The 26017-nt window shown below is 39.4% G+C and overlaps 1 protein-coding gene across 1 annotated transcript in view; it reads left to right on the top strand.

Annotated features, from left to right (window-relative positions):
• The window catches only part of EP300 (E1A binding protein p300), an 83749-nt gene that overhangs the window by 50734 nt on the left and 6998 nt on the right, over positions 1 to 26017 (top strand). The window contains exons 9-26 of the mRNA XM_063133586.1: positions 388 to 505; positions 3435 to 3603; positions 5852 to 5929; positions 7190 to 7290; positions 7667 to 7828; positions 8378 to 8836; positions 9260 to 9448; positions 10175 to 10331; positions 10716 to 10834; positions 11218 to 11457; positions 12454 to 12542; positions 15146 to 15226; positions 18090 to 18146; positions 18900 to 18977; positions 19734 to 19801; positions 21656 to 21806; positions 22510 to 22656; positions 24481 to 24594. Coding sequence (XP_062989656.1) covers positions 388 to 505; positions 3435 to 3603; positions 5852 to 5929; positions 7190 to 7290; positions 7667 to 7828; positions 8378 to 8836; positions 9260 to 9448; positions 10175 to 10331; positions 10716 to 10834; positions 11218 to 11457; positions 12454 to 12542; positions 15146 to 15226; positions 18090 to 18146; positions 18900 to 18977; positions 19734 to 19801; positions 21656 to 21806; positions 22510 to 22656; positions 24481 to 24594 — 2577 coding nt within the window. The remainder of the gene's footprint in view (positions 1 to 387; positions 506 to 3434; positions 3604 to 5851; positions 5930 to 7189; positions 7291 to 7666; positions 7829 to 8377; positions 8837 to 9259; positions 9449 to 10174; positions 10332 to 10715; positions 10835 to 11217; positions 11458 to 12453; positions 12543 to 15145; positions 15227 to 18089; positions 18147 to 18899; positions 18978 to 19733; positions 19802 to 21655; positions 21807 to 22509; positions 22657 to 24480; positions 24595 to 26017) is intronic.

The raw sequence follows: 26017 nt of genomic DNA on the forward strand, positions 1-26017 counted from the left end.
AGCTGGACAATTCACCCCAGCTCATTCTGGATTCTTCTTTTGATCTTGCTTAATTTAAAGTACATGGGTTACTTATTCATAGGATATAGGTCTTTCTTTTATTCTTTACATCTAGTTCCTTGTCTGTTCATGTTTTATCTTATGATATTTAAGTTTTATAGACACTTATATATGTTGAGAACTGATGGGAGTGGTTTCATCAGCCAGCTACCTGCTTCCTGTTCCTAAAGGAATTTTTTGATGATAAACTGTATGTGGAATTCACTTTTTATTATTCAATCAAAGCTGTAGTATCCTTGTTGTTAGAAGTGATTTTGGGACATTTTAGCCTTCAGATGTTCATGAGACAAATAATATATTCAAAATTTCCCCCTTGTATTTTTGTAGAGTACAAGCCATATTTCCAACTCCTGACCCTGCAGCACTAAAAGATAGGCGCATGGCAAATCTTGTCTCCTATGCTCGGAAGGTGGAAGGGGACATGTATGAATCAGCAAATAGCAGGGTAAGTTGTTGAGATTTATAATTTCCTGATATATCTCTGCTCTAAGTATTAATTTCTAAGTACTTGGTCCTTCTGTAATTTCTATACTCATGCTATTAAAAAAATATCACATTCTTCCCCATCATAGTAGCATGTATATGAAACAAATTATTTGGAAGGAATGCTTTAAATAGTATCAATGAGTCATCACTTGTAAATGGTTTGGTTACGTATGAAGCCAGTTATAATGGTTCAGTCATAGTCTGTTGTGTCCAAGGAGCAGAACCTAGCCTGGAGTATGTAGACAGGTGAAGGTTGGTTTGAAATGGTTTCCACAATGTGACAAAGTAGTTGGACAAAGCTACTTTGTCTGCAAAGCCCTTGATTTCTGGGAGTTGGCTGTCAGTCTGATTGGGCCAGAGCTGTCTGTGTGGTCCAAACAGGCAACAGTCAAATTCAAAGCAATAGACAAGGAAAGGTAGCACAATATTAGGCAGCACAATATTAGGCAACATTCTAGTGATGAGTTGCTTTGACCAAGGAGCATGTTCTGAGCGTAGTGCTTTATAGGGTCTGATGTATAGATACTGGCCCTTGGGTCACCTGGATGGTGCCGTTGAAGCACAGGACTAGTCTTCCAGAGTTGCAGTGTAAAAAGACTACTGGTGCCAAAGGAGATAAGACAGTGCTGCCTGATTTACTAGGAGCCCTGGCCTAAGACCTGCCCTCCTGATAGGAAACCAATGCCCATGCTTTCCCCCCTTCATCCCTTGTCCTGGTCACTGCAGTATAAAGGCCCTCCATCTCTGCTAGCAGAACATCCATCACAATAATCAGCATTTTACTAGTACTGAGTAAAAATCAAATCCTGATGTGAAAAAGCTATCTTAATATGGTAAAGTTGGAGGATTTCTTCAGTTTTTGAATGGAAATATATATTGTTTGCTTTATTTATGTATATTCAGTGTGTAGCTGCTGTGAAAAAGGCAAATTTTATGTTGGGGAATGTTAGGAAAGGGATCTAAATAAAATTACCAATACCATAATGCCTTTATGCAAATAGGGCAAACACACTTGAAATGCTGTGTGCCATTGTATTCACCACACCTCAAAAAGGATATTGTAGAGGTGGAAAGGGTGCTGAAAAGGGCAACTCAAACTATGAAGGAACTGGAGCAATTCTCCTATGAAGAAAGGGTACAACATTTGGGGCTTTGTAGTTTAGAAAAAAGGCAAGTAAGGAGAGAACATTATAGCAGTGTACAAAATTATGCATAGAGTGAAGAAAGTGAATAAGGAGAATGTCCCCCCCCCCCCCTGTCTTTTATAATCTTGTCAGGAACAAGTCCTGTCAGACTAATTTGATCTCATTTTTTGATCGGGTAACCTCCCTTGTGGACTGTGGGAATGCTGTGGATATCATATATCTTGACTTCAGCAAAGCTTTTGACAAAGTGCCCCATGATATTCTGATTAACAAACTAGCTAAAAGTGGGCTAGATGGAACAACTATTAGGTGGATCCACAGTTGGCTACAGAATCGGACTCAGAGTACTTATCAATGGAATCTTCTCAAACTGGGGAGAGGCAACAAGTGGGGTACTGCAGGGATCAGTCCTGGGCCCAGTGCTCTTCAACATTTTTATTAATGATTTGGACGAGGAGGTGCAGGGAACGCTTATCATATTTGAAGATGACACAAAATTGGGTGAGATAGCTAATACCCTGGAAGACAGAAACAAACTTCAAAGTGATCTTGATAGGCTGGAGTGCTGGGCTGAAAACAACAGAATGAAATTTAATAGGGATAAATGCCAAGTTCTACATTTAGGAAATAGAAACCAAAGGCACAGTTACAAGATGGGGGATACTTGGCTCAGCAATACTACAAACGAGAAGGATCTTGGAATTGTTGTAGATCGCAAGCTGAATATGAGCCAACAGTGCGATATGGCTGCAAGAAAGGCAAATGCTATTTTGGGCTGCATTAATAGAAGTATAGCTTCCAAATCACGTGAGGTACTGGTTCCTCTCTATTCAGCCCTGGTTAGGCCTCATCTAGAGTATTGCGTCCAGTTCTGGGCTCCACAATTCAAGAAGGATGCAGACAAGCTGAAGCGTGTTCAGAGGAGGCAACCAGGATGATCAGGGGTCTGGAAACAAAGCCCTATGAAGAGAGACTGAAAGAACTGGGCATGTTTAGCTTGGAGAAGAGAAGATTGAGGGGAGACATGATAGCACTCTTCAAATACTTAAAAGGTTGTCACACAGAGGAGGGCCAGGATCTCTTCTCGATCCTCCCAGAGTGCAGGACACGAAATAACGGGCTCAAGTTAAAGGAAGCCAGATTCCAGCTGGACATCAGGAAATACTTCCTGACTGTTAGAGCAGTACGACAATGGAATCAGTTACCTAGGGAGGTTGTGGGCTCTCCCACACTAGAGGCCTTCAAGAGGCAGCTGGACAACCATCTGTCAGGGAAGCTTTAGGGTGGATTCCTGCATTGAGCAGGGGGTTGGACTCGATGGCCTTGTAGGCCCCTTCCAACTCTGCTATTCTATGATTCTATGATTCTAATACTAGGACCTGGAATCATCAAATAAAGCTGAATTCAGAATAGACAAAAGGAAGTACTTCTTTTCGCAATGTAGTGATGACTGCCAACATGGCTGACATTAAAAGGGGATTAGACAAATTCATGGAGCATAAGGCTATCAGTGGCTACTAGTCATGATGACTCAATATTATTTTTAGTTACAGAGGCAGTATGACTGTGCACGCCAGTTGTTGGAGAACATCAGCAGGGTGGTACTATTGCATTCATGACCTGCTTGTGGGCTTTCCATTGGGGGATCTGGTTGGTCACTGTGGGAACAAAATGCTGGACTAAATAGACCTTTGGTCTGATCCAGTCAGCTCTTCTTACACTCTTATTCTTTTCCCATTACAGGCAGAGTACTACCACTTATTAGCAGAGAAGATTTATAAAATCCAGAAGGAACTGGAAGAAAAAAGGAGGACTAGACTGCAGAGGCAGAACATGATACCAAACCAAGTCATGCCGTCAGCTCCTGTGAATCAAGGGTCTATGGGGCAGCCGCAGCCTGGGTTAACATCAAGTAAGCGTTGTGTGATTACACAGTTTGAGGAAAGCAGGATAAAACTATTTGAACTATTTGGTTCTTAGCTGCATAAAAAACTAAAAGACATAGCATTAGAAAGTCATAGAAATGTATCTACTTGAGATCCTAAGCAGATATCTTGTGTTGTCGCAGTGTGTGCCAGTGAACAGGAAACCTCAGCTATTATTATAATGATGTGTTTTTAATTTATGCATAGACTCTTAGACAGACTTGGGTTAATTTTATAAAGAAATGAATGAGGGATATCCATTTTTAAAAACTGACTGGTGTTCAGTCAATTTGTTCATAAAATCTTATCCATCCTGAGTTGATTTTCAAAGTGGCCAATAAAAAAGTAGCTTTTAAAGTTTCCCCAAGAAACTTGAGCTTCTAAGAATTGTAGTTGATACGGGTGAACAGAGCCAGTATCCCCAACCATGTAGTACTTCCATATGATGTCATCTGGGAGCTGCTTGTAAATGGTACAATCACATGGGTGAAGATTAATGTATGATCCTCCCCCCCCCCCAAGAAGCCATATAACTCTAATAGTTTTGTGGCCAACCATTGTTTTTAGTAGCCAGCCTAGTATCAGCGTTCAGTGGTTGTTTTTTATGATATATGTGTTGGAGGAGTAGTTTGTGTGTGTTAGTAGTAACTCCCTTTGCTGAATCCTGGGTACAGGATGCATTCTGGTGCCATTTTGAAAGAGAGACGAGGTGCCTCCTTATGTTGGCAACAGCTTTTAAATTTTTTTGCATTAAGAGTATACTCGAAACTCTTTCTACTGGTCACCAGAACTAAATTTATGCTTGCTTCTGGCAACTCTGTTTGTGAACCCATGGTATTTTCTACACAGTTGATAGCTTTCCTGTAACTGGGTGCTGATTGGGAATGGCTGCATGATTTGTATACAGTCCTTGGGTTCATGGGAGCAAAATATAAGAACGTGGTTCAAAATAGCTATCATTGTCTATGAAAGGAAACATTACCTCAGTACGTGTGTATGAAAACTACTAGCTACTGATCAGTCATTTTGGGTTGGTGATAGCCTTCTGATATGTGTGTCCAATTATTTAACCATTAAATAATAATTTCACTGAAACTGGAAATAGGCCAGGATTCCCTGACATTTTGGCTTATAATCCACAAGCAATGTGTTAGTGCACACTGCTTGATCACTCCTGCTTGGTTTTTTACCACCAGAAACTAACCAAGAGGCAAATATTTGTGTCTGAACCAAGACATCTGGCTTCTCTCCCAAACAAACCAGGAATTGGGAATTAATATTAAACGTGTGGCTTCAAATTCTGGCCTGTTAGGGGAGCAACAAACCAAGAGCCCTGGGTCAGACAGACAGCTAAGCTTTTGCTTCTAGGTTAGTTTCTGGTTGCTTTAGCCACACCCACTGACAGGAGGAGCTAAGTCAGAGAAATCAGGCAGTGTGCACTGCTCTCGATAAGCCAGGATTCTCTAGCAGTGTAAACATGGCCAGTGAAATGGCATGTCATCTCTTTTCCACTGTGTGTGGTTCTGTTGAAGGTTATCTTTATTCTGCTTTGGATAGCTCCAGCTCCAGGGAGGTTGCTTGGAGAACTGTGCATGCTCTCATCTTCTGTAGAATGTGCCTTCAGAATAATTTATTATTATTATTATTATTATTTATTTATATAGCACCAAATAATGCCCTTTGTCTTTCTCCTTGAAGGCTCATTTCTGAAGATGCATTTGGTTCTTGATGCTTCCACTCTGTTGTGGAGCTATAAAATTTTACTTGGTTAGCGTTGGTGTTTGGTGTCCTAGATAAAATTGTTAACATTCAAAGCAACTGTATTCTGTACAGCCCCATGAAAATTGATGGCGCTTTATAAATTATTATTATTAATAATAACAATAATAATAACAATCCAATTTCGTTAAAACTCCCTATAAGAAGTGAACAGTTCTTAGGCATATTTGTAATATATAACACCTGTGCTTGTTTTATGTTTTGTTTCTGTGTGCTTTTTCAATGTGAATACGGGAAGTTACCTTGTTGTTGACATCTGCCCAAGATTTAAGTGTTCAGATGCAAGTGAGAAAGTGTTGAAGACTTCTTAAAATAATAGTTTAAGCTACGAGTTTTTGAAAATGAGGACAGTTTAAACATTGTCAAGTCAATGCCCCGCCCGTAGTAAAATATGAGAAATCTAAGATTTGTGGAAATATTTTAATTTTTTAACCTTGGGTTTCATCTGCATTACAGATGGTCCTCTTCCCGACCCGAATATGATTCGTGCCAGTGTGCCAAATCAGATGGTGAATCGCATGCAGACACCACCAGGTGAGAACTTGAATGGATAGTGGGAAGTTTTGTTTACATTGTATAGGCTCCTCCCTATCCTTTCCTGCCTTTTTGATTCTTCAGTGGTTCTTCATACTCATTCCCTTTAACTACCCATCTCTGTTCCTGTCCATGTACAAGTTTTTCACGTTGCAATCCTTGAAAATGCTCCCAGTGGCATTCTACCAAATTCTGGCCAAATCCCTACATCCTAATATGCCTGGCTGCTTTTGACACATTGTCTCTTTAACCCTCACTTCCTTGGGGTTGTGGGTGGGTTTTGTTTGTTTGTTTTTGGTCTTCTGATCTCCTTCAAACTATTATTTTCAGCCACCACCCCTCCCACTTTCTGTGGGTCTTCTGCAGTGCTCAGTTTCTCTATCCCTGGGTGATCTGACTTGCTCAATTGTCTCTTACTACAAACTTTAACTGACCCTCGTATCTATTTTCATTCTACTTTTCTCAATTTCTGTTGAATCTTATATCTCTGTGACACATTTTTCTGAGAGTTCTAATGGCATTTTTCTTTGAACATGGCCAAGACAGAGCTCATCTTTTCACAGACTATTGTCAGTCTGGCTTCTATACAAAATACTGCTAATTCTCTCATCATACAGGGGTGTATATGATGCCTCCATTTCCTTCTTACCAAATAGTTGCCAAAATTTTGCTGCTTTTTCCTTTTCTAGGAAATCTTAAGATTCAACTTTTTCTCTTTATTGCATGTCCGTATCAAGTAAATCTAGGGCATATTCATATCAAGTAATTACCTATAGTCTATTACGTGTTTTTTCCCCTTCCTGGTGTATTTCCCTTGCTTTGTTTTAGAATCCCTGTGCTAAATGTATTTTCTCTCCAGTGCCTGATAAAGTTCCTCTTTGCTTCCTATTTTTGTTCACTTCAGCTACAAGCTTTGCACTTACACATTAAAGCGTACTACTTCTATGCACACAATCTCTCCACTCCCCTTGCATTGCTTTTGCTTTCCAACACTTTTTGCCCGTACAAGATATATATACATGCGCGCGCGCACACACACACACACTCACTTAATGATCGTGGTTACAGCTGCTTACCCATTTAGTATTGCCTTATCCTCTTCTTTCCAGGACTAATTCTTGTTTTGTCCCTGTCATCTCCCCCTCCTCTCTTGCCCACTTAAAATATTTCCTCTCCTCCTGTCTTACATGTAACTTTTGTGTGGCATGTTATAAATGTTCTAATGAACTCAGCATTTGCTTTAAACGTGCAAACTCACAGGAATGACTCAGTTCGGCATGCAGATACCATCAGTTGGACCCCGGCAAACTCCTCCCCTACAGCATCCTGCACAGTTAAGCCAGACAGGGACCATGAGCCAGGTCAGTTGATTTCTTCTATCCATTGTTAGTTGTGATGTCCGTACTATTTGTATGTATTATTACTTCATTTCTATATAAATTTGTCAGTAATCTACTTAGCATTCTAAGAGCAGAGTTCTTATCTATTCTTTAATCAGTTCTATCTTGGGTTGTTTCAAGCTAGGCTTGCAGCCTCCTTCAGAGAATGGATTTTTTGAGGAGCTGGACTTCGGATCCAGAGGCAGTCCTATTTAAATTTGCAACTTAATTACAACTTTGAGGAGAAGGGGCTACCAATAAATATACTATATTATGATTAAATGGAAGTGTTTGATCAATATTAACTTCGATTATTAGTAAGGATAATCACATGGTGCAATATTTTATTAATTCATAGTTACAGATGGGATTTTCCCCACGTATGCAACAGCAAGGGGTTGGACAGCCTTCCAGTCAGAGCCAGTTCCTGCAACAGAATCAGTTTCCTGCATTGTCCCCTGGAATGAATCCAACAAACACGCCTATGACTCAGCCTGGCAATCAGACTCCAACTTCTCAAGTATGTTGAAGTTCCATTGGCAGCTTTTTTGAATATGGACTTCTTTATGTATATGGTAGAGGCAGGTAAATGGGATTTATAAAAAGGAAGCAAAACACTTCATACAAAAAGTCAGTGATTGGGTTCAGACAGCACGACAACCTACACTCAAGGTTGAGTATGGGTTGAGTGTGGATCGTTGAGATGGGGTTGTTGTGTTGTGTGAACCCAGATGCACTAACAAACATGTTTTTGTTAACCATGAGCAATCCATAGTTCACAACCCAACAACAAACTATGGGTTCCCTTTGTGGGTTGTTCATTGTTCACAAGTAACTAGTTTCACAAGTGGGGCACTTTGAGTGGAAGATGAATGGTGATGAGCTAGAGCCATGCCCATTCTCCAGTCTGCACTGTTAGCAAGACTCATTACCATCACTCCTTCTGCAACTGGCAGGGAGGGGAAGAGAAGCTGATAATACTTGGGGCCTGCGTTTGGCCCTGGAGCCTCCTGTTGTTGTTGCAGAATGTAATATGTTCAGATATGGATAATTCTAACTTTCTTCACAGGCACAAATGACCAGCTCTTCCTGTCCTGTGACTTCTCCAGCAGTGGCTCCAGGTTCTCAGGGGAGTCATATTCATTGTCCCCCTATTCCGCAGTCAACTTTGCACCGAAACTCTCCTTCTCCAGTACCAAGTCGTACTCCCACACCTCACCATACACCCCCAGGTCTGGTATCCCAACAGCAGCAGCCATCAGCACCACCACAGGCCACAATTGCCTCTGCTCCTGCCAGTGTTTCTCAAGCAATGCCACCTGGACCACAGTCACAAACTATGCACCCCCCTCAGAGGCAGACTCCCACACCTCCCCAGACTCAGCTGACTCCACAAGTGCAGCCTCCAGTTTCTGTTACCCCTTCTGCAGAGCAACAGCTGCCACAGCAACCTCTCTCACAACAGAGCACGACTGCATCTGTGCCCACACCAACAGCAACGCTGCAGCCTCAACATCCTACAACACCCGTAAGGAAACTTTAAGCCTTCTACTAATATTAAGTGTGAGAGTTGGACCTCCAACACAGTCTTTTTAGAGTTAAATTGTTTATATACAGCATCTATTGCTCAGTGGTTTCTGTGGATGGCATGCATTGCATGAAAGAATAGACTAGAGTTTGGAACATATACTGTCTTTTGTGGAGCAGTGTTTCAAAGGAGTTCAGTGCTGTCAAAGATGCAATTTAAGTGTAGCTGTGTCTTGGGAATGAGGGGGAATAGTAAGAGCATAACAAAACATCTTCCCATGGTGGATATGTATTGGAAATATTGAACAACCTTAACATTCTATCTTAGAAGCACAGAATGAAGCAAAGAATAAATTTATGCAGAATTATGTGGTTCTCACTATTTAACATCTAGAATTATTTATTCTGTTGCTCTGTGCTTTAGCTTTCACAGTCAGGTGCAAATATTGATGGGCAGGTATCAAACCCACCATCCACCAGTAGTGCAGATGTGAACTCTCAGCAAGCTGCCCCTGAGCAGCAGCAGCAACCTTTGCCTGAAATTAAAATGGAGGTTAAAATGGAAGAGGAGGAGTCAGAACAAACAGACCTTCAAATGGAAGAGAAACCAGAGGTGAGTGCATAGCATTCTTAGTGGTTGATTAGTATTTCATGGTTATTTTATTTTGTCATATTTGGATCTTGCTCATCTTACAAGAAACAGGTTGGTGTATGTGGGATTTTCTCAATTTATCCAAGTAACCCTGTAAAGTAGGTTAGGTTGAGAAAAATGGCTCAAGGTCGCCTGTATGTGTCATGACTGAGCATGGATTTGATCACAGGTCCACCTAAGTCCAGCACTTTATCCAATACTTCACTCTTATTTGCTGATTGGGAAAATTTACAAACAAAACTGAAGTACTTCAAAACATGGTGTGTATGATGGCTAGGACTCTGGTCTACATGGTCCTTGAGGCATGACCCAAGCAGACTTAGAAGATAGCTTCAAATTATGACCGAGCAGCTTTCTTAGTATCACTTGTTGGTGCTAGGCCTTTCGATAGTTGCAGTAGGACTGTTGACTGATACACATTACAATTTATTTTTCAGACGTAGTACAGCCTCTGTGTACTTATTTAGCCTTGTGTGCAGTTATCATGTGATTATCTAACCATGATTTTGACACCGTTTTCTACAAAGAAGTATTAAGGGAGTGCATAGTGACTGAAATGTCCATTTTGAACAAGAACAAGTTGCATGAGTGAGAGGTTGTTTAGGGGAGAGCAATTGTTTAGGGGAGAGCATGCAACATATTCTTATTAGTGAGTTACTTTCTTCTAAAGTGTTATTTGTTTTCCAGGTTAAGGTAGAATCCATGGCCGAAGAATGTAAATCTGAACCAACAGAGCAGGAGGAGAAGAAACCAGAAGTGAAGCAAGAAGTGAAGGAAGAGGAGGAAAGACCTAGTACTCCAGGTACTCAGTCTTCACCGGCTTCAGGACAGTCGAAGAGGAAAAGTAAGTTATCTTGTCAGTTACATGGGAAGTTTTCTTAAGATTTGAAAATGTATTTAATTTTTGCTAATAGAAATACTATTATAGATTGTCAAACCTTGTTGAAACACTGGTTGGGAGACAGATCTTTGACGTTTAGCTACTTAATATTAGCACAATTTGCCCCTTACTGTGTACATTAGCCCTTCAGTAAATTACTTTTTAACACGGTCTTGTCATATCATTAAAGCCTGGTTCTTACTGTTGCCAGTTATAAGCTCTGTCTAGCACTCCAGTATTAGATATTGGGTAGGGAAACTTCAAGATGTTGCATTGCCTCAGTGTTATTGAAGATTGCTAGTTTTGTTACTTTAATCTTGCATGTCTTCTCTTTTGAAAAAAAAAAAGTTTTCAAGCCAGAAGAGTTGAGGCAGGCACTTATGCCAACTTTGGAGGCACTTTACCGTCAAGATCCAGAGTCCCTTCCCTTTCGACAGCCTGTGGATCCCCAGCTTCTAGGAATTCCTGTAAGTGTATTTTAAAAGTATTTTCTTTCTCTTAATGCGTAACCGCTTTGCCAGGGCTTCTGTGCATACCTAAAGGGTCTTCTAGTTCCGTCTCATTTCTTCCTAGATCAGAATTTGGGGTAAGAAGCTATGAAAAGTCACATTCAGAGCAAGATTCTCTACTTCTCAGTTTGGAGCGTAGTAGTTCAAATTTGGGCATCCTCTTTGAAATTGCTTATCCCTTGATTTCTGAGGAAGGGTGACACATTGTAAGGGTTTCATGCCATGTTTGCATAGCAAATGAGGGAAGCAACGTTAACTTCAACAGGAAGAAAGTGAGGTCCAAGATGGTCACCTAAGGGTTCAGAATTCTAATTTGTTACACCATTTTTCTTTTTTGGTAGGATTATTTTGAAATAGTGAAGAACCCCATGGACCTTTCTACTATCAAGAGGAAGCTTGACACAGGACAGTACCAGGAGCCCTGGCAATATGTGGATGATATTTGGCTCATGTTCAACAATGCCTGGCTTTACAACCGCAAAACGTCTAGAGTGTATAAATACTGCTCCAAGTTGGCAGAGGTGTTTGAGCAGGAAATTGATCCAGTTATGCAGAGCCTTGGTTATTGCTGTGGACGAAAGGTGAGTGCAGGGGGCAGGTTCTAAGTTGAACTTCAGGAAATTGTAACACTTGTCAAGGTAGTTGATTGTCTGATATTACAGTTCTTTCTGTCAGATTTGGGAATAGATTAGACATTAAGTATGGTGAACATGGAGTCCATAGTTTTTGTCTCTTCCTCTCCTGGCTCTAACTTCCTTGGGGTTCTGAGCTGACTTGCCTTGCAGGTCATTGGAATTTTTCATCTGCAATGAGAAAAAGAGTTCAAAAGGTTTTTGGTACTAATGTTCAGTTTGATATCTTAAATTGTGTTCATTACTTATTCAAGGGGTGATTAAATATTCCTTAATGTGTTACTGCATGTAAGCATAAAGCAAATGGCTCTCCAAGGCATGTTTGCCATCCCTGGTCTATCCCTACACAAGTCTGTACAAAATATTCAGTATTTTGGATGCTATGGCTTATTTGGGGCAGAGGGAGGGTTCCTGTTCTTGACAGTGGAATCATCTGCTTATGTATTTGGAAATGAGTTCCACAATGTTAAGTGTGACAGGGTTTCTAAGTAAGCATGCCTCATAAACTATATTGTGTTGTTGTACAAAGAGGGTATTTTTACAAACTGGGGAATATTGAATGAATAAATTAATGTGTAAATGCATCTTCACTAGCATGCCGCATTTCTACTGATGCTAGGATCTGTTCTGGTGTGCAGGCAATGTTGATTTTGAATTACCAAAACTGAATCTATCTTCTTTTGGTATGGCAGTAAATACACCTAGCTAATACTGCACACATTTATATGGGCTCTGCACCTGTGCAGAGAAGCATTCAGGACCTTTTAGACCTTTTCTACTGAAACATTTTGGTGCAGAGCTCCCCCCCCCCCCCCCACAACAGTGCTTGTACTCCACAGAACGTTGTCTGTGCCTTACTGCTCAACTACTTTTTCTGAGTAGCAGCGTTTGGAATTTCTCCTTGGATAATCTGTAAGCAACCTGTTTCCCTCTCTTTCTTTGCAGTTGGAGTTTTCACCACAGACTTTATGTTGCTATGGAAAACAGTTATGCACAATCCCACGAGATGCTACATATTACAGTTACCAAAACAGGTAAGAAAGCATTTTGGTGCAGTATTCTGCCTGCTGTGAAAAACCGTAATAGATATAGGCAGGCACGCTCTAAACCTAAGCTGCTGACTTACCATGCTAACTAACTGCCCTGTTGCACCATTTGACTTTTTCTCCCTGTTTCAAGGAACTAGAATGTTTAAATAAACTCTCTGTATACCATAGTAAGTTCAAAGCTGTTGCAGTAAGCTGATCATCACTTTTTCCCTGCCAAATAGAGCACAGCAAAGCATGCATGTCTGCATCTTGAGTTCACTGCCTTTTTTGCCTTTAGTCTTTTCTCAAGGGAGGTGCTTTCCTGTATTTAAATCCATACAGTTGTCACATCCAAAACCATAATGGTTAAACTTTATTTGATTTAAGAACCAAATTAAAAGCAGAGTGCTTGCTAGGTCAGGGTTGTTCTTCAGTTTACCATACCATAGTTTGTCTTTTAAAAGCAAAAACAAAAAACCTAGAATCTCTGTGATGGCCTAATGGTGTGCATGTCTGGGATCTCTTAACATTAAGGTATAGCTAATCTGTGTCAAGAGATCCTGAGTTTGTACTCTTGTTTATGAACTTGCTGGATCAGACCAAGGTCCACCTAGTCCAAAATCTTTTGCTGTAATTCAGCCACCAGTAGTTGTTCTATTCCCCACTGATAGACCTACACTCCACCTTTTGTCCATTCTTGCACTAGATTATTCTCTTAAGTGGAAGAGATGAAGTCTCCGGAGTTGCTCTATTAAATCAGCATCTTCATGCCTTTTCAGTTCCACCTGCATGATGGTGGCAGTCTTCGCAAGACTTACTTCCTTTATTTCACAGAAAGGTTCAGTCTTCTGCTTTTGGGGCAACAAACATTTAATAGGAGAATTGTGTTACAAACAATGAAGAAAGAAGCAATGCTGAGAACACAGAAATTTTAATCTGCTTGCTTTCCCCCCTCAATTTTGGGGGATTGCTGCAAATCATGTTTGTTCTTAGTCAGTGGAGGAGTGGAACAGGCCGGAAAGGGTTAACTCTCACTTATGTGGAAGGCAGGGCCAATCAAAAATAGACTTCCCGGCACAGAGGTAGACAGGAAGCTCTTTTTGCATACCTGTACTCTCCACTCATCCCTTTGAAATTATCTTTTAAAAAAACCTAAAGCTGAATTTTCACTTTTTTTAAAATATACAGCTTCCAGCCATAAGCTTTATCACAAATGCCAACTTGATAGTACATATATGAGCTGTGATCCAAAGAACTACTGTAAGGGTTTGGGCATTTCTACTAAGATTTGAGGCCTCAATCAGCAGACCCTGATGCCATACCATGAACTACTTTTGAAACACCCCTTAATTCCAAAAGCTGTGTGCTGTGTGGAATGGAAGATTGTTGTCTAAAACATGAAACCCGAAGCCCTCTTGGCAGATGGCACTAGTGTGGTTCTTTGGAACATACAAATTGGTGTTTCCATCCTTGTATTGTCATGAATGAATAAACTGCTATTATGTACCTGAAGAGGGGATGGGTGGGGAAATGATCCATTTCTTAGCAATTACAAACCTCATACTGTTGGTTTTGTTTTGCTTTTAAAATACTGTCGTAGTTCTGTTTTTTGTTTTTGTTCCTTTTTGTTGTGTTTGTGCTCTCAAATTAACTTGCTTAGCAATGGAAAGGCTGTGGTTTCTGTACACTCTTAAGGAAGAAAATATTTTGAATAAAACACTGAAGATTAATTCAGGTGAAGATGAAACCCTTTAAATATGTCAGCTGTACTATCCTTCCAAATTCAAGTACATCAGTATTTTACATTATGAACATAGATATGTGTAGCTGATCGTCATATGTGTTAAAGTACCTAATATTTTGCCAGATCATGAACAGTTGCATTGAAATGGTGTTGAGGATAGTTGCTGCTGATTTAAACAAGTGTTGCAAGCAAACACTTCAGGAGGGAAAGACTTGTGCTCTGTCAACATTTGGACATTTTCAAGATTGATTGTTTTCACCCCTTTCCAGCCCTCTCCTGGCAGATGTTCTTGTGAAAGGAATTGCTACCCTGATGCAGATGTCAGAGCAGCAATTACTCTTAACCCTCTTCCTTCTTCATTTTGATTCTTTGCTTTATGTGGCATTGATTATTGAAATGAGGAGAGCATGGGTATACTAAAATGGAATACTCTTTATTTGCTATAAATTTGCTGCTTGTGATCCCGTTTGAGAGATTTAATGCTAATCTGTGCTTTGCCTTGGCTTTCTGCTTTGTGTTGTCCTGTCTTGCTTCTGTGTTCTTTGTTTTTCGTCCTGCAAACCCCCATTTCTTTGTGTGTGTGTGTATGTTGTTTTTTTTATTTCTCCTTCATGCTTGTCGTTGTCTGCACTTGGCTTTGATTGCAAAAAAACAACCCAAAAAACAAAAAAACAAACCTAAACAACCAAACACAAACTCTGGGTCCCATAAATCTTCATCATTGAATGTCCCTGTCGCCGTTGATGACCTGCTCTCTGCTCCCGCCCCCCTCCTTGGCCTGCTGTGATTGGTGGCTCCGTTGCTTGGCTTGGGCTGTGTTGTGTGGACGGAACAGTTCACCCAAATATGGCCTTCTTGCCGACAGGTATCATTTCTGTGAGAAGTGCTTCAACGAAATCCAAGGGGAGAGCGTTTCTCTGGGGGATGACCCATCACAACCTCAAACGTGAGTAGCTATATCCTTTTCATATATATATATAAATACTCACCATAGCATTAATCAATCTCTTCATGGTCTAAATCAAGGGTAGGCAACTTAGTGCCCTTCAGATGTTTTGGACTTCAACTCGCACAAGCCACAGCCAACATGGCTAATGGTCAGGGATTATGGGAGTTGTAGTCCAATACATCTGGAAGGTACCAGGTTGCTTACCCTTGTCTAAACACTACAACTTAGGGGGGAAACATAAGTCAAATTCGGGTACATTGTTTTATTTAATGCTAAGCCTTTGTGCCAAATTATGGGTGGAACAGAAGAAAGAGGCATTTGTTCATGACAACCTGCATCAATCCCAAATGGTAGGTTTCTGAACAAATACCAGATATTTGTTTTGGGATGAATAAGAAACATCACTTTTTAAAGATGGAAGAATTTTTCCAGTTAAATTGATACGATGTGCTAGAGTGCATAAATACCTAATGCTAAAAAAAACCCACCTCACCTGAGTCTGAACATTTGTTTTTTGGCTTCTGCTTGTAGAGGAGACTTTCCAGTTGAATGCCTATAAGTTGCAAGACAATCTTGTGTAAATATCAATAACTTCAACCTTGTTTTAATAGTTCCAGAATGTGTAAAATACACAAAAATTGCAGTAAGAACAGGCAACTCTTTGTAGAGGTGCAGATGATGGGTTGAATCCAGTGGTGTCTGTCCTCCGATATAATTACTTCCGGCAATGGAACTGGCAGTGGGGTTCATCCTTCTCCCTTCTGCCTGCCCTCCAGATCTGCTCTAGAGAGCTGTGGAACTCTCTGGAGCAGATTTTCAGAGGGCTGCAGCCGTGGGAGGAGACAAAGGGAGAAAGTCCTGTCATGCTTGCAGGCTTTCGTTTTAACCCAACGTTTTTGTAGTGGAGGATCTTACGACTCTGGATTCATGTGAAAGTATAAACTGGACAGGTGCTACAAGCAGGAAAGAACCTAATGCTGAGGAGTCTGCTAATAAGCATTCGAAAGAAGAGTTTCTTTAAAACAGGAAACTAAACTTGTATTCTTCAGTGTGATCCACCACTAATTTCCAACTATAGAATATGCTGTGTAGTAGACTTTCTGGGGAATCTGTTGCGTATTTTTTTTTTACAGCAGAATGAGGTATGATAGTGTTAGAAATTACTGAATTTGGAGGTGATCCTTCCATATAATGTTCTGCAGTGTCTCAAGATTAGTAATACACAAGGTGTTAGTCACTAAAAAGTAGCTTATGATAGTGATTTTGTAGTTATGCCAAATAACAGGGAAATATTTAAAATATTGAAACATTCTTATGTCTTTCTCTTGAACTTGGACAATATTAAAATAGTAGATGATAACAAAACCTATTTCGCTATCTTTTAAAAATATAGCCATTTTGTCACATTGAAGTGAAATCAAAACCTCAATATGCAGCATATAGTGTGTTTCTCCTCCTACAAATAACTAGATACTTTTATTTCCAACGTCCTTCACATGACAAAGTCCTTCAAAGTCCTCCTGTCCTAAACATATCACCACACATGCCTAAAAGACTGTTTTAATACATTTTTTGGGTAAAGTGCATCAGATCATAGCAGACATAATTTTAAATCTCATTGGATTCTGAGAGGGCAAATTACTCTAGCAAAGTGAAAGGGGACTGGCCAGGCATACCTCTTCTAGGCAAGAATTTCATAACTGCAGCACACTCACCAAGAAAACCATAGAACGTACAGACACCATAACTCAGTTGGTGAGGGCACTTGCAGCATAACCTCCTCTGAGAAACTGAGTTACCTGGATTTAATAAAACAGATATCAATAAAAGGTGGTAACAATTCAGTTTAAAAGCCTTGGTAAAAAGTAAAATCTTAAACTGGTCCCTAAATAGTGGTGCCTTGTAAATCTGTCTAATGAGGCTTTTTAAAGGTGGGGCACCACTACCGAAAAAGCTTTCTCCCTAGTTGGTACCCATTGAATCTCTAAAGGGTGGGGGTACCTGGAAATGGGCCTCAGAAGCAGATTTCAGAGGTTGGGCAGGTTGATATGAGAGACGGTGTTTTTTTAAGTACCTTGGTCCCAAGGTGTTTGGGGTTTCAAAGGTCAAAAACAGCACTTTAAATTGAACCTGGGAACAAACTCTTAGTAGGCTGAGGGCACATGATGCAGCCCCACCCCCTTGATGAAGCTAAGCAGGCTGTGACCAATGACTGTAAAGGGGCCTGCTTGGAAACCCCGTGTTACATTTCATAAAATATCACTAACTCTTACACTTAATTCAAACTAAAGAAGACATTTAAACAAGCAAGAACACATTTGGTATTCCTGGAGCCCTCTTTGTGCTCATATGCTCCCCCATCTGTAACAAGAGGATGGATTTGGATGATTAGACACATGATAGCCACTTAGTAACCTATGGGGATCCTGTGCTTCATAAGGAGAAAATTATCTGTAGCTTCTGACTGTAATGTTTAGCCCTGTGACCACCCTCTGACTTTTGATGCATCTATAGAAGGGTAGCAGTGCTTAAATGCATGGTCCCAGGCAATGGATAACCACGGTGTTGTAAACATTTAACCAGCCGTTGTGCTGCTCCCAGTTATCAAAATCCACCTCTAGTGTTCTGTGAAAGTAATCTTTACTTCATGGGAAAGCTGGATGTGACAGCATTCATCCTGGGATATGGTATCCTATCTTCTTGTCCCATTCAGTCTTCCTTTTCCTTCCTCCCCAAACAATTAAGAAGCAATATGCTTACGAAGATCCTATTGAAGTGTATAATAGTCTGCTGTGGACATTTTTGTTATGAGCAGTTGCCTATTCTTGTCACAACTAAGTTTGTCAATTTCTCTCCTCAGCACAATAAATAAAGATCAGTTTTCAAAAAGAAAAAATGATACACTGGATCCTGAACAGTAAGTAATATCTGAGCAGCTCAGATAACACCTTAAAAAATGTATTCACCATTTTAAAAAGGCAGCCGTTTCCCACCATCTATGCTTTTTTAAAAAGGGTTTTAGCCTTATTCCTTTAGTCTGTCAGTTACAATATTGATTCTGTATTCTGTTGTGAAGAAAACAAAAACTTGCCTGCCTATCATTGTGCTAAAGGATGTTATGTTTTGTTTTCTATTTATTCTGAGTTTGGGGAGAGCAAGATATTGATGCCTTGCTGTAGTAATTTTCAAAGTTAAAATTTATTGAGAACATTTGTCTTGAGGTAGAAAAATTATATCCAGTTGACATCACTTTTTCTGAAGCTTTCCCAATCTTAAGTGTTCAGGTTTTTTTTGTCATGTACCCAGTTTCACCTTTGAAATTATACACTCTCACGTGTGTGTGTGTGTGTGTGTGTGTGTGTGTGTGTGTGTGTGCTGGAGTCTCAGTTGCTCTGAATTCTTTTAGTAATGGAGTATAAGAAAAGCAAAGTTTATGGAATTCACACCTCACATTACTTTAGTCCATTTGGGGAGTAGTGTTTTGAGGCTGGATAGTATGAATTTGAAGCATAGCACATTTGCCTATTCCTGAATGTAAAGCAAATATGTAGGTTTGAAGAACATAGAATTCTACATAATTTCTGACATCACAATGAATCATTTTCCTAAACAATCCTATTGTCATCTACAATATCCTGTGTTGCTTATTTTCTCTTTCTCTCTCTTTTAGATTTGTTGAATGTATAGAATGTGGAAGAAAAATGCATCAAATTTGTGTACTTCACAATGAGACAATCTGGCCATCTGGGTGGGTTGCTTGCTGCTTCTCCTTTTCTTGCAAGGATGATATTGGGCTATATATTGATGTGTTTGTATGCATATCTAAAAAAACGACACTAACTACAGTTCTGTCTAGGAAATGTGCTGCTGCCATAACTTAAAGCCGAATCCATGCTCATTTTAAATGTTCCTTAAAATGTCTGTCATTAAGTCATAAAGTCCCAGGGTTCTCGGGTTGAAGATCACTGGCCCTTTTAATAGACATTTAAATTCGTACTGCTGTGTAATCTCAATGTGGCCTTTAGGGAGTCTTTCCACAACTCAAATCCCAGGGAGCTTAGTTATATACTTCTAGTAGATTCCTTACTGATAGGAGTAGAAACTGCCATAGATCAGAGTATACCACAGGATCTTCCATTCTGTCCATCCCATAATACAGAGTTTGTTGAGAAAGTGTGTAATAAGGTGCAGGGTGTGGTAGTGGCATAGATTAATAATTAGATCAGTTTAAAATTAGTTCTCTGGTTTAACAATAAGTGTTAGTTGATGAAACCCTTCTCTTTGGGCAGTGGATTCTTTCAGTGATTTGCTGACTTTATAATTGATTAATTGTAAAATACTGTTCAAGTCCAAAATGTTACACTTCTTTAGTGTTTGGAATCAATAATGGGTTGTGTCAGAATGGTAGAACGTATCAAGAGAATTTTTTGTGGAGATTATTCACAACTCTGTTAGGAATATACTTGGATAAATAGTTTTACTACTTTACTCTCTTCTATTTCAGCTTTGTTTGTGATGGTTGCCTAAAGAAAACAGGGCGAACCCGAAGAGAGAATAAATTCTCTGCTAGAAGTAAGTGAAGAAATGACTTCAGTTGTACTCCTCAATCTTTTGCTTCCTTGCTTTATTAACTTAAAGCAACTTTCGCCCACATTTCCTCAAAGACTTCAAGGCGCCTAACAATGTTTTAAAAATAAGAAACACCATATAAAATCAAACAAGAAAAATTAAAAATAGCATAAAAATAGCCCACAGTGGCCAATTAACAGTTTCTATAATCCTTCTTAAAAAGACATGTTTCTCTCAGGAACATGTTCCAGAGTTTGGGTGGAACAACTGAGGAGACCCTCTCAAATCCCAACCCAGATGTATTTCAAGGGCTATTGGGGCATGCAGGAGGGTCTCCATTAATGGTTCAATAAGTGGACAGGTTTGTATGGATTATTAATTTAGAAATATGCCCCATTAATTTCAGTGAGTTTTATTGTCAAATAGTGTTGAGGGCTGCAGCCTTACTAATATTGGATGGTGTTAACTGCATGCTCCCCTTTTCCTAAACTGCTTATACTGCAAAAATTGTGAAGAAAATTCTGTAGACCAGATGAGTTCCATTTAAGCTACTAATATGATGCCCAACAATATTGCCTTGTCAGGAACATGATCTGCCTTTAATAAATTGGAGTTAAGAATCTTTAATCATTTTATAATTAAAAAAAACCCAGACAAGCTTACAAATTCTTTGCTATTGGTAACTGCCTGGTAAGTTGCACTGACAAGGGGCAATTAGGAGGCCCAGTTCTCTACACATCCTTGAAATATGGAAGACATTAACTTGCAACATAACTATCCAAAAGATTTATTCTTCAGCTCCATTCTCCTAAAATGGAAACCAAACCACCATATGAGACTGATATTTCAAGTCTCAACATCTGTTTGCTTTCCCCCCCTAATTAAAGCTTCCTAGATTTATTGGGATCATTGCTTGAGAACTGAGGTTGGGGGTAGGGATGTTGCAGTATCATATGTACTATTTAATTCCCAATTCATTTCCTAATCTGATATTGGGTTTGCCTTTTTTTCTCTCTCTGTGGCTGCACACAGCATTCTCAGTGAGCTATTCACCAAGTTCTTTTTCTTCAGTAGTCAATCAGTTCAGCAAATGTCTTGTCATGGCAGATAGTTCTAGATGCTGAGGGATATTATTATTATTATTTATTTATTTATTTATTTATATAGCACCATCAATGTACATGGTGCTGTACAGAGTAAAACAGTAAATAGCAAGACTCTGCCGCATAGGCTTACAATCTAATAAAATCCTAGTAAAACAATAAGGAGGGGAAGAGAATGCAAACAGGTACAGGGTAGGGTAAGCAGGCACAGGGTAGGGTAAAACTAACAGTATAAAGTCTGCACAACATGCCTTTCTTGTGAGTTCCCCAGAGGCATATGGCCAGCCACTGGAAACAGTGCTGAATTAGAGCAGAGCCATTGTCTTGCTTCATCATGTTTTAATTGGAACTCTGATTTTAAAAAGAATACTTTTAATATGGCATTTTATTCTTTTTATCTTATTTTATCTCTTATTGTTAACTGCTCTGGAATCTGTTTAGATGTAGAGCAGTATATAAATGTTGTAAGTAAATAAATTTCTTCTAGATAAGTTTCTTTTTCTTCATTTTTGGTGGTGGCTTTGTTGGATAGCACCCTCTATTCATGGGGAGCACTTGCATAAGATGAGACTACTACCTTTATTGAAAACTGATATAACTCTTCACTGCTGCAACATTTAATTGGGGGATTAATCAAAGAAACTTTAATTGACCATCAGGGGCAACTGTGCAAATTTTAATCAGTTGAGCTACAAGCTCTTTTGGTTCTGGTGTGTTACGGTAATAGTATATTAAGAGTTCTTTATTTACATAGGATTACCAACCACAAGACTTGGTACATTCTTGGAGAACAGAGTGAATGACTTTCTGAGAAGACAGAATCACCCTGAGTCAGGAGAAGTCATTGTTAGGGTGGTTCATACTTCAGAGAAAACTGTAGAAGTTAAACCAGGAATGAAAGCAAGGTATGATTTTTTTTCAAGCCTTTAAGTAGTATGTTCTATTCTTAGATCAACCCTTTTAGCATTGCTACATGTTTTGGGGCATTACAAAATGTTACTTGGGTAATCAAAAGAGCACTGGCAATATCTTTGCCATTGGCGGTATTTGACATATAATATGCTCTAGCCTTCCTCTTTTGAATAATTTGATTTTAAAATGCTTTTCCAGTTTAACAATCATGATTTTTGAAAGTAAGTTGATTAATCAGTTTTATGTGTTTATTGTTGTGACTTGCTTTGGGAGGGATTTTGCCCTGAAAGGCGGCAAAACATTTTTTAAAATAAATTAATAAGTCTGGTGATTGCAAGGTGATAAACTTGAGCACTGGGTTTTGGTATCAAATGTTACTCTCTTCTTTACAGCAAGCAGAAAAGAGAATAATTTTTCAAGTGACTTGTAGATACTTTGAACTGTTGAGTGGGTGGTTTTGGTCAGGTTTGGTTTAGTTTATTATTTATATGCCACTATACTGTCAAGATAAAGCAGTTTACACAAAAGCATTAAAATACCCAGATAAAAATAAATCTATCATTAAAATTTTAAAAGCAGCAGCAGTTAAAACATTTTCTTATTTGGTTCTCACATGATGGGTTTCAGTTTTCTGTTTTTGTTGTGTTATGTTAATTTTCAGGGATTGCCTTTAAATTATGCCTTTTAATTTTGCAGGTTTGTAGATAGTGGAGAGATGGCAGAACAGTTCCCTTATCGAACAAAAGCCCTCTTTGCTTTTGAGGAGATTGATGGTGTAGATTTGTGCTTTTTTGGTATGCATGTTCAGGAGTATGGGTCAGATTGCCCACAACCCAACCAGAGGTAAAGAACTACATTGTGATGTGTTTATTCTTTTGATTATAGTTGGGTTGTTGCTAGACCTAAGAGGCGTTGAAAATTTTAGCTAAGAAACAAGATTGGTTTATACAACTTAAAACAGCTTTCTTCTTCTCCTGTCCTTTGCCTAACTTGCCGGTCACACAAAAGTTGAGTTTTCTCTATGCAAACAAACTGTTTATGCTTGGTAAAAGGAGCTTATTTTAAGTTTGGAACAATTACTTGCTTTTTAGAAGCAGCTTGAGTTTGCTTTATAGAAACAGCTTGACTCAACTTAAAATCTGTTGACTGCATTGTTAAAAGCAAGACTCTTTTATCCAATTTGTTGGAATGTGCCATTAGTTGTACCTAGTTCTGCTATTATATAAAAGCCTTTTGTTTATACTAGCTTCCCCCTTCCTCACGTTTATGTTTAGGGTCTACAATTTTTGTCTGGCCTTGCTAGCCAAAACAAAATTTGGGACCATCAGGTTCATCCTCACTGCTAGCTTGATGGAGGTAAATGCAAAGGACCCCTCCCAGCCTGGTGGGAAAAGAAGGCAGGGAGGATTCTGGCTTCAGCTGATACTTGACAAAGGGACTCAAGAGTCCCTGCTGAGCAACAGCTGAAGGACCTTCCCCACCACTCTTTCTCTGTCCTTGCAGGGAAAGAAGGTAAAAGAATGCTGATGCTGGGCTGTGGCACTTAAGAGTGCTGCTGCCAAGGATTTCCTCCTGGGACACCCTCCTCCCCAGGGCGGGCGGCAGATGATGTCAGGGAGAGCCCCATCTATTTCACCATCATTCCATCTCAGCGCTACAGAAAGGGCTCCCTTTTTGTAGCTCTGAACTCGGGGAAACCCAGCAGGGTTAGGGCTTTAGGGGGAATGGTGTAAGGGCCTGGCAAAAGATCTGGTGGGTCAGATGGGGAACCTCCATTGACTGTATTAAGCTTGTGGTCCAGACATTTCCCATTCCTGATCTAAACTATTCTCTTATGTATTTTGCTTATTGTCCTAACTTCACTTCTACTAAATTGTGTAAGTTGCAATACAGTTAAAATGCTGCACTGTTAATAAGTCTTAATACATGTTTGTTATTGTAATAGTTGACGCAACCTATGAAGCATGTGGGAACAGCCATCATTGGAGGCTCTGGGGCTCTCTTCCAAACACTAATCATGGTCTGACACTACAAGAACAGATCTTCAAAGACCTCTGGATTTGCACACTCACTTCTCCTCCCCCGTTTGCACATGGCAGTTCCCTTCCTGGTTTGAGGCAAACCATAGTTTGTCATTTTGCACTTGGCCTACAAACTGGAATTGGCACCCTCAGTTCAATCTCAGTTGCCTATCCTGGTTTGCAGGTCAAATGCAAATCACTGTTTGCCAGTTCAGACAAAATGGTAAACTATGACTTGTCTCAAATTAGGAAGAGAATTGCATTGTGCAAGCTTACAGCTCCTTGAATGTTCATTCTTGTAGACCAAAGCATGTTTGGACCTTGGGTCTGAACCAGTCCTGTGTTACATTTTTCCCAAGGTGAGAGTTTGTATGTTAAAGTTTTAGAATAAAGTGCAAAATATTACGTGGAAAACAGAGGAAGATAGCTTGGATAGTAAAATGGCAGTGTAAATGCAATAGCTGTGGAGGAGGAAGATAAAAATGTGAAGGAAGGCAAATTCCTGAAATGTTAATGGCAGCTTAATTCAAATACAGATGACACCTTTTTGCTGAAAGATGGGAAATAGAATGGACAGATATTTAAACATTGCGAAATGCTTCTAATTTTGGCCTGGACTTAGGAACTTTCTCTGTCTTTTATCTAGGCGAGTATACATATCTTATCTTGACAGTGTTCATTTCTTCCGCCCTAAATGCCTGAGGACTGCTGTCTATCATGAAATATTAATAGGATACCTAGAATATGTCAAGAAACTGGGGTAAGCTTTCTCTTATGTAAAATTCCATAATATCAAAAATGATTGAAGATGGTATACAAGCTGTATTTTGTACTCTAAGTCTAGATATGCTTTGACTAGTATACCCTCAGTGGAGGGTAAGAATTTAAGGCCGGCTTGCTTGTTAGAACTATAGGATGCATTTTAGTCCCTTCAGTGGAGGGGAGAGTTGTCAGTTACGTAGAGTTCCAGGATGACAGTATGTGCCATACAAGAGTAAAAGAAGAACAATTCTTGAAATACTGACTTACAAAAAATAAAGGTAGTTTTATTTTATTGTCTCTGTCAGCAGTGCGAACTTTATTGTCAAACTGGTTTTTCTTCTCTACCTTTCCCTTCCACTTCTCCTTGTCATTTCTTTTTATAGTTTGAATACCTGAGGGCAGGGCCTGGGTTTCATTTTCATTCATGTAGTGTTGGACACCAGTATTCTATTGAAGTTATTATATTGAACCACTTTAGGAGGCCATTTTTATCTCAAAAGTAGGGTTAAAGTTAAAAAAAAAACTGCTGTGAGATGTATTGTGGGCTACAGGTTTAATCTAATATCTAACAAAGTAAAATAAGCAAAAGTGGGTTGGATTTGAAGAAAAGGTGGGATGAGGGTGAATGTGCTCATAAGAGAAATTCCAAATCTCTCCATCATCATGGAGTTGTTTTTTGAATTATATAAAATTTTAAATCCAAGCAAAAATACATTTTAAGATATTTTTCAATGAGGTTTTGTTGCTTCTCTGCTTATTTCAATCACAGTTGCTACGGAATTCTTGCCTTGGTAAAGTAACCTTTTCAATGGCAAGTTAAGTGTTCTTTGCCATCAAATTGAGGCATATAGAAGTTATCTACCTGAATAAACTATCACAGATTTATAAGCTGTTGATCACCGCATAGCGGTTGCTAAAAGGGGAGAATATAAGTTGCAGAAGACCGAGGAGTGGGTGATTTAATGCCATTAAACCATAATCAAAATGGTCAACAAAGTATGCATAAATTGTCATCAACCAGTAAGCAAAAAAATTATTGTAGCGCAGCAGGGAATATTGGGTAAGTAGTTCCAAAGGGTAGAAACATAGACACTAGATCCTGAACAACCTCTAAAATGAAAGGCAACCTCACTATAGCATCTTTTATCAACTCTGCAGAACCTGCTTAACAGCTTTGGTAAATATTGGACCAAGGAAGCCTGAGATTATGAGTAATGGAATGGATAGAGGAATACTCAAAATTAAACACCAAGTTGGGGAAAGGGTACAAAGGAGAACTATGACCAATTCAAACATCAATAAATATGTTAAAGCTCTCTGAATCGAAAGCTCTTATTTTCCATCTCCAAAGAAAAGGAATCAAAAATTAAAGAAGGTGAGGGTAGGCTAGTGAGATGCCCAAAATAATCACGTGTAGAACT

The sequence above is a fragment of the Elgaria multicarinata genome, chromosome 9 (assembly GCF_023053635.1).
Source record: "Elgaria multicarinata webbii isolate HBS135686 ecotype San Diego chromosome 9, rElgMul1.1.pri, whole genome shotgun sequence".
NCBI lineage: Eukaryota > Metazoa > Chordata > Lepidosauria > Squamata > Anguidae > Elgaria > Elgaria multicarinata.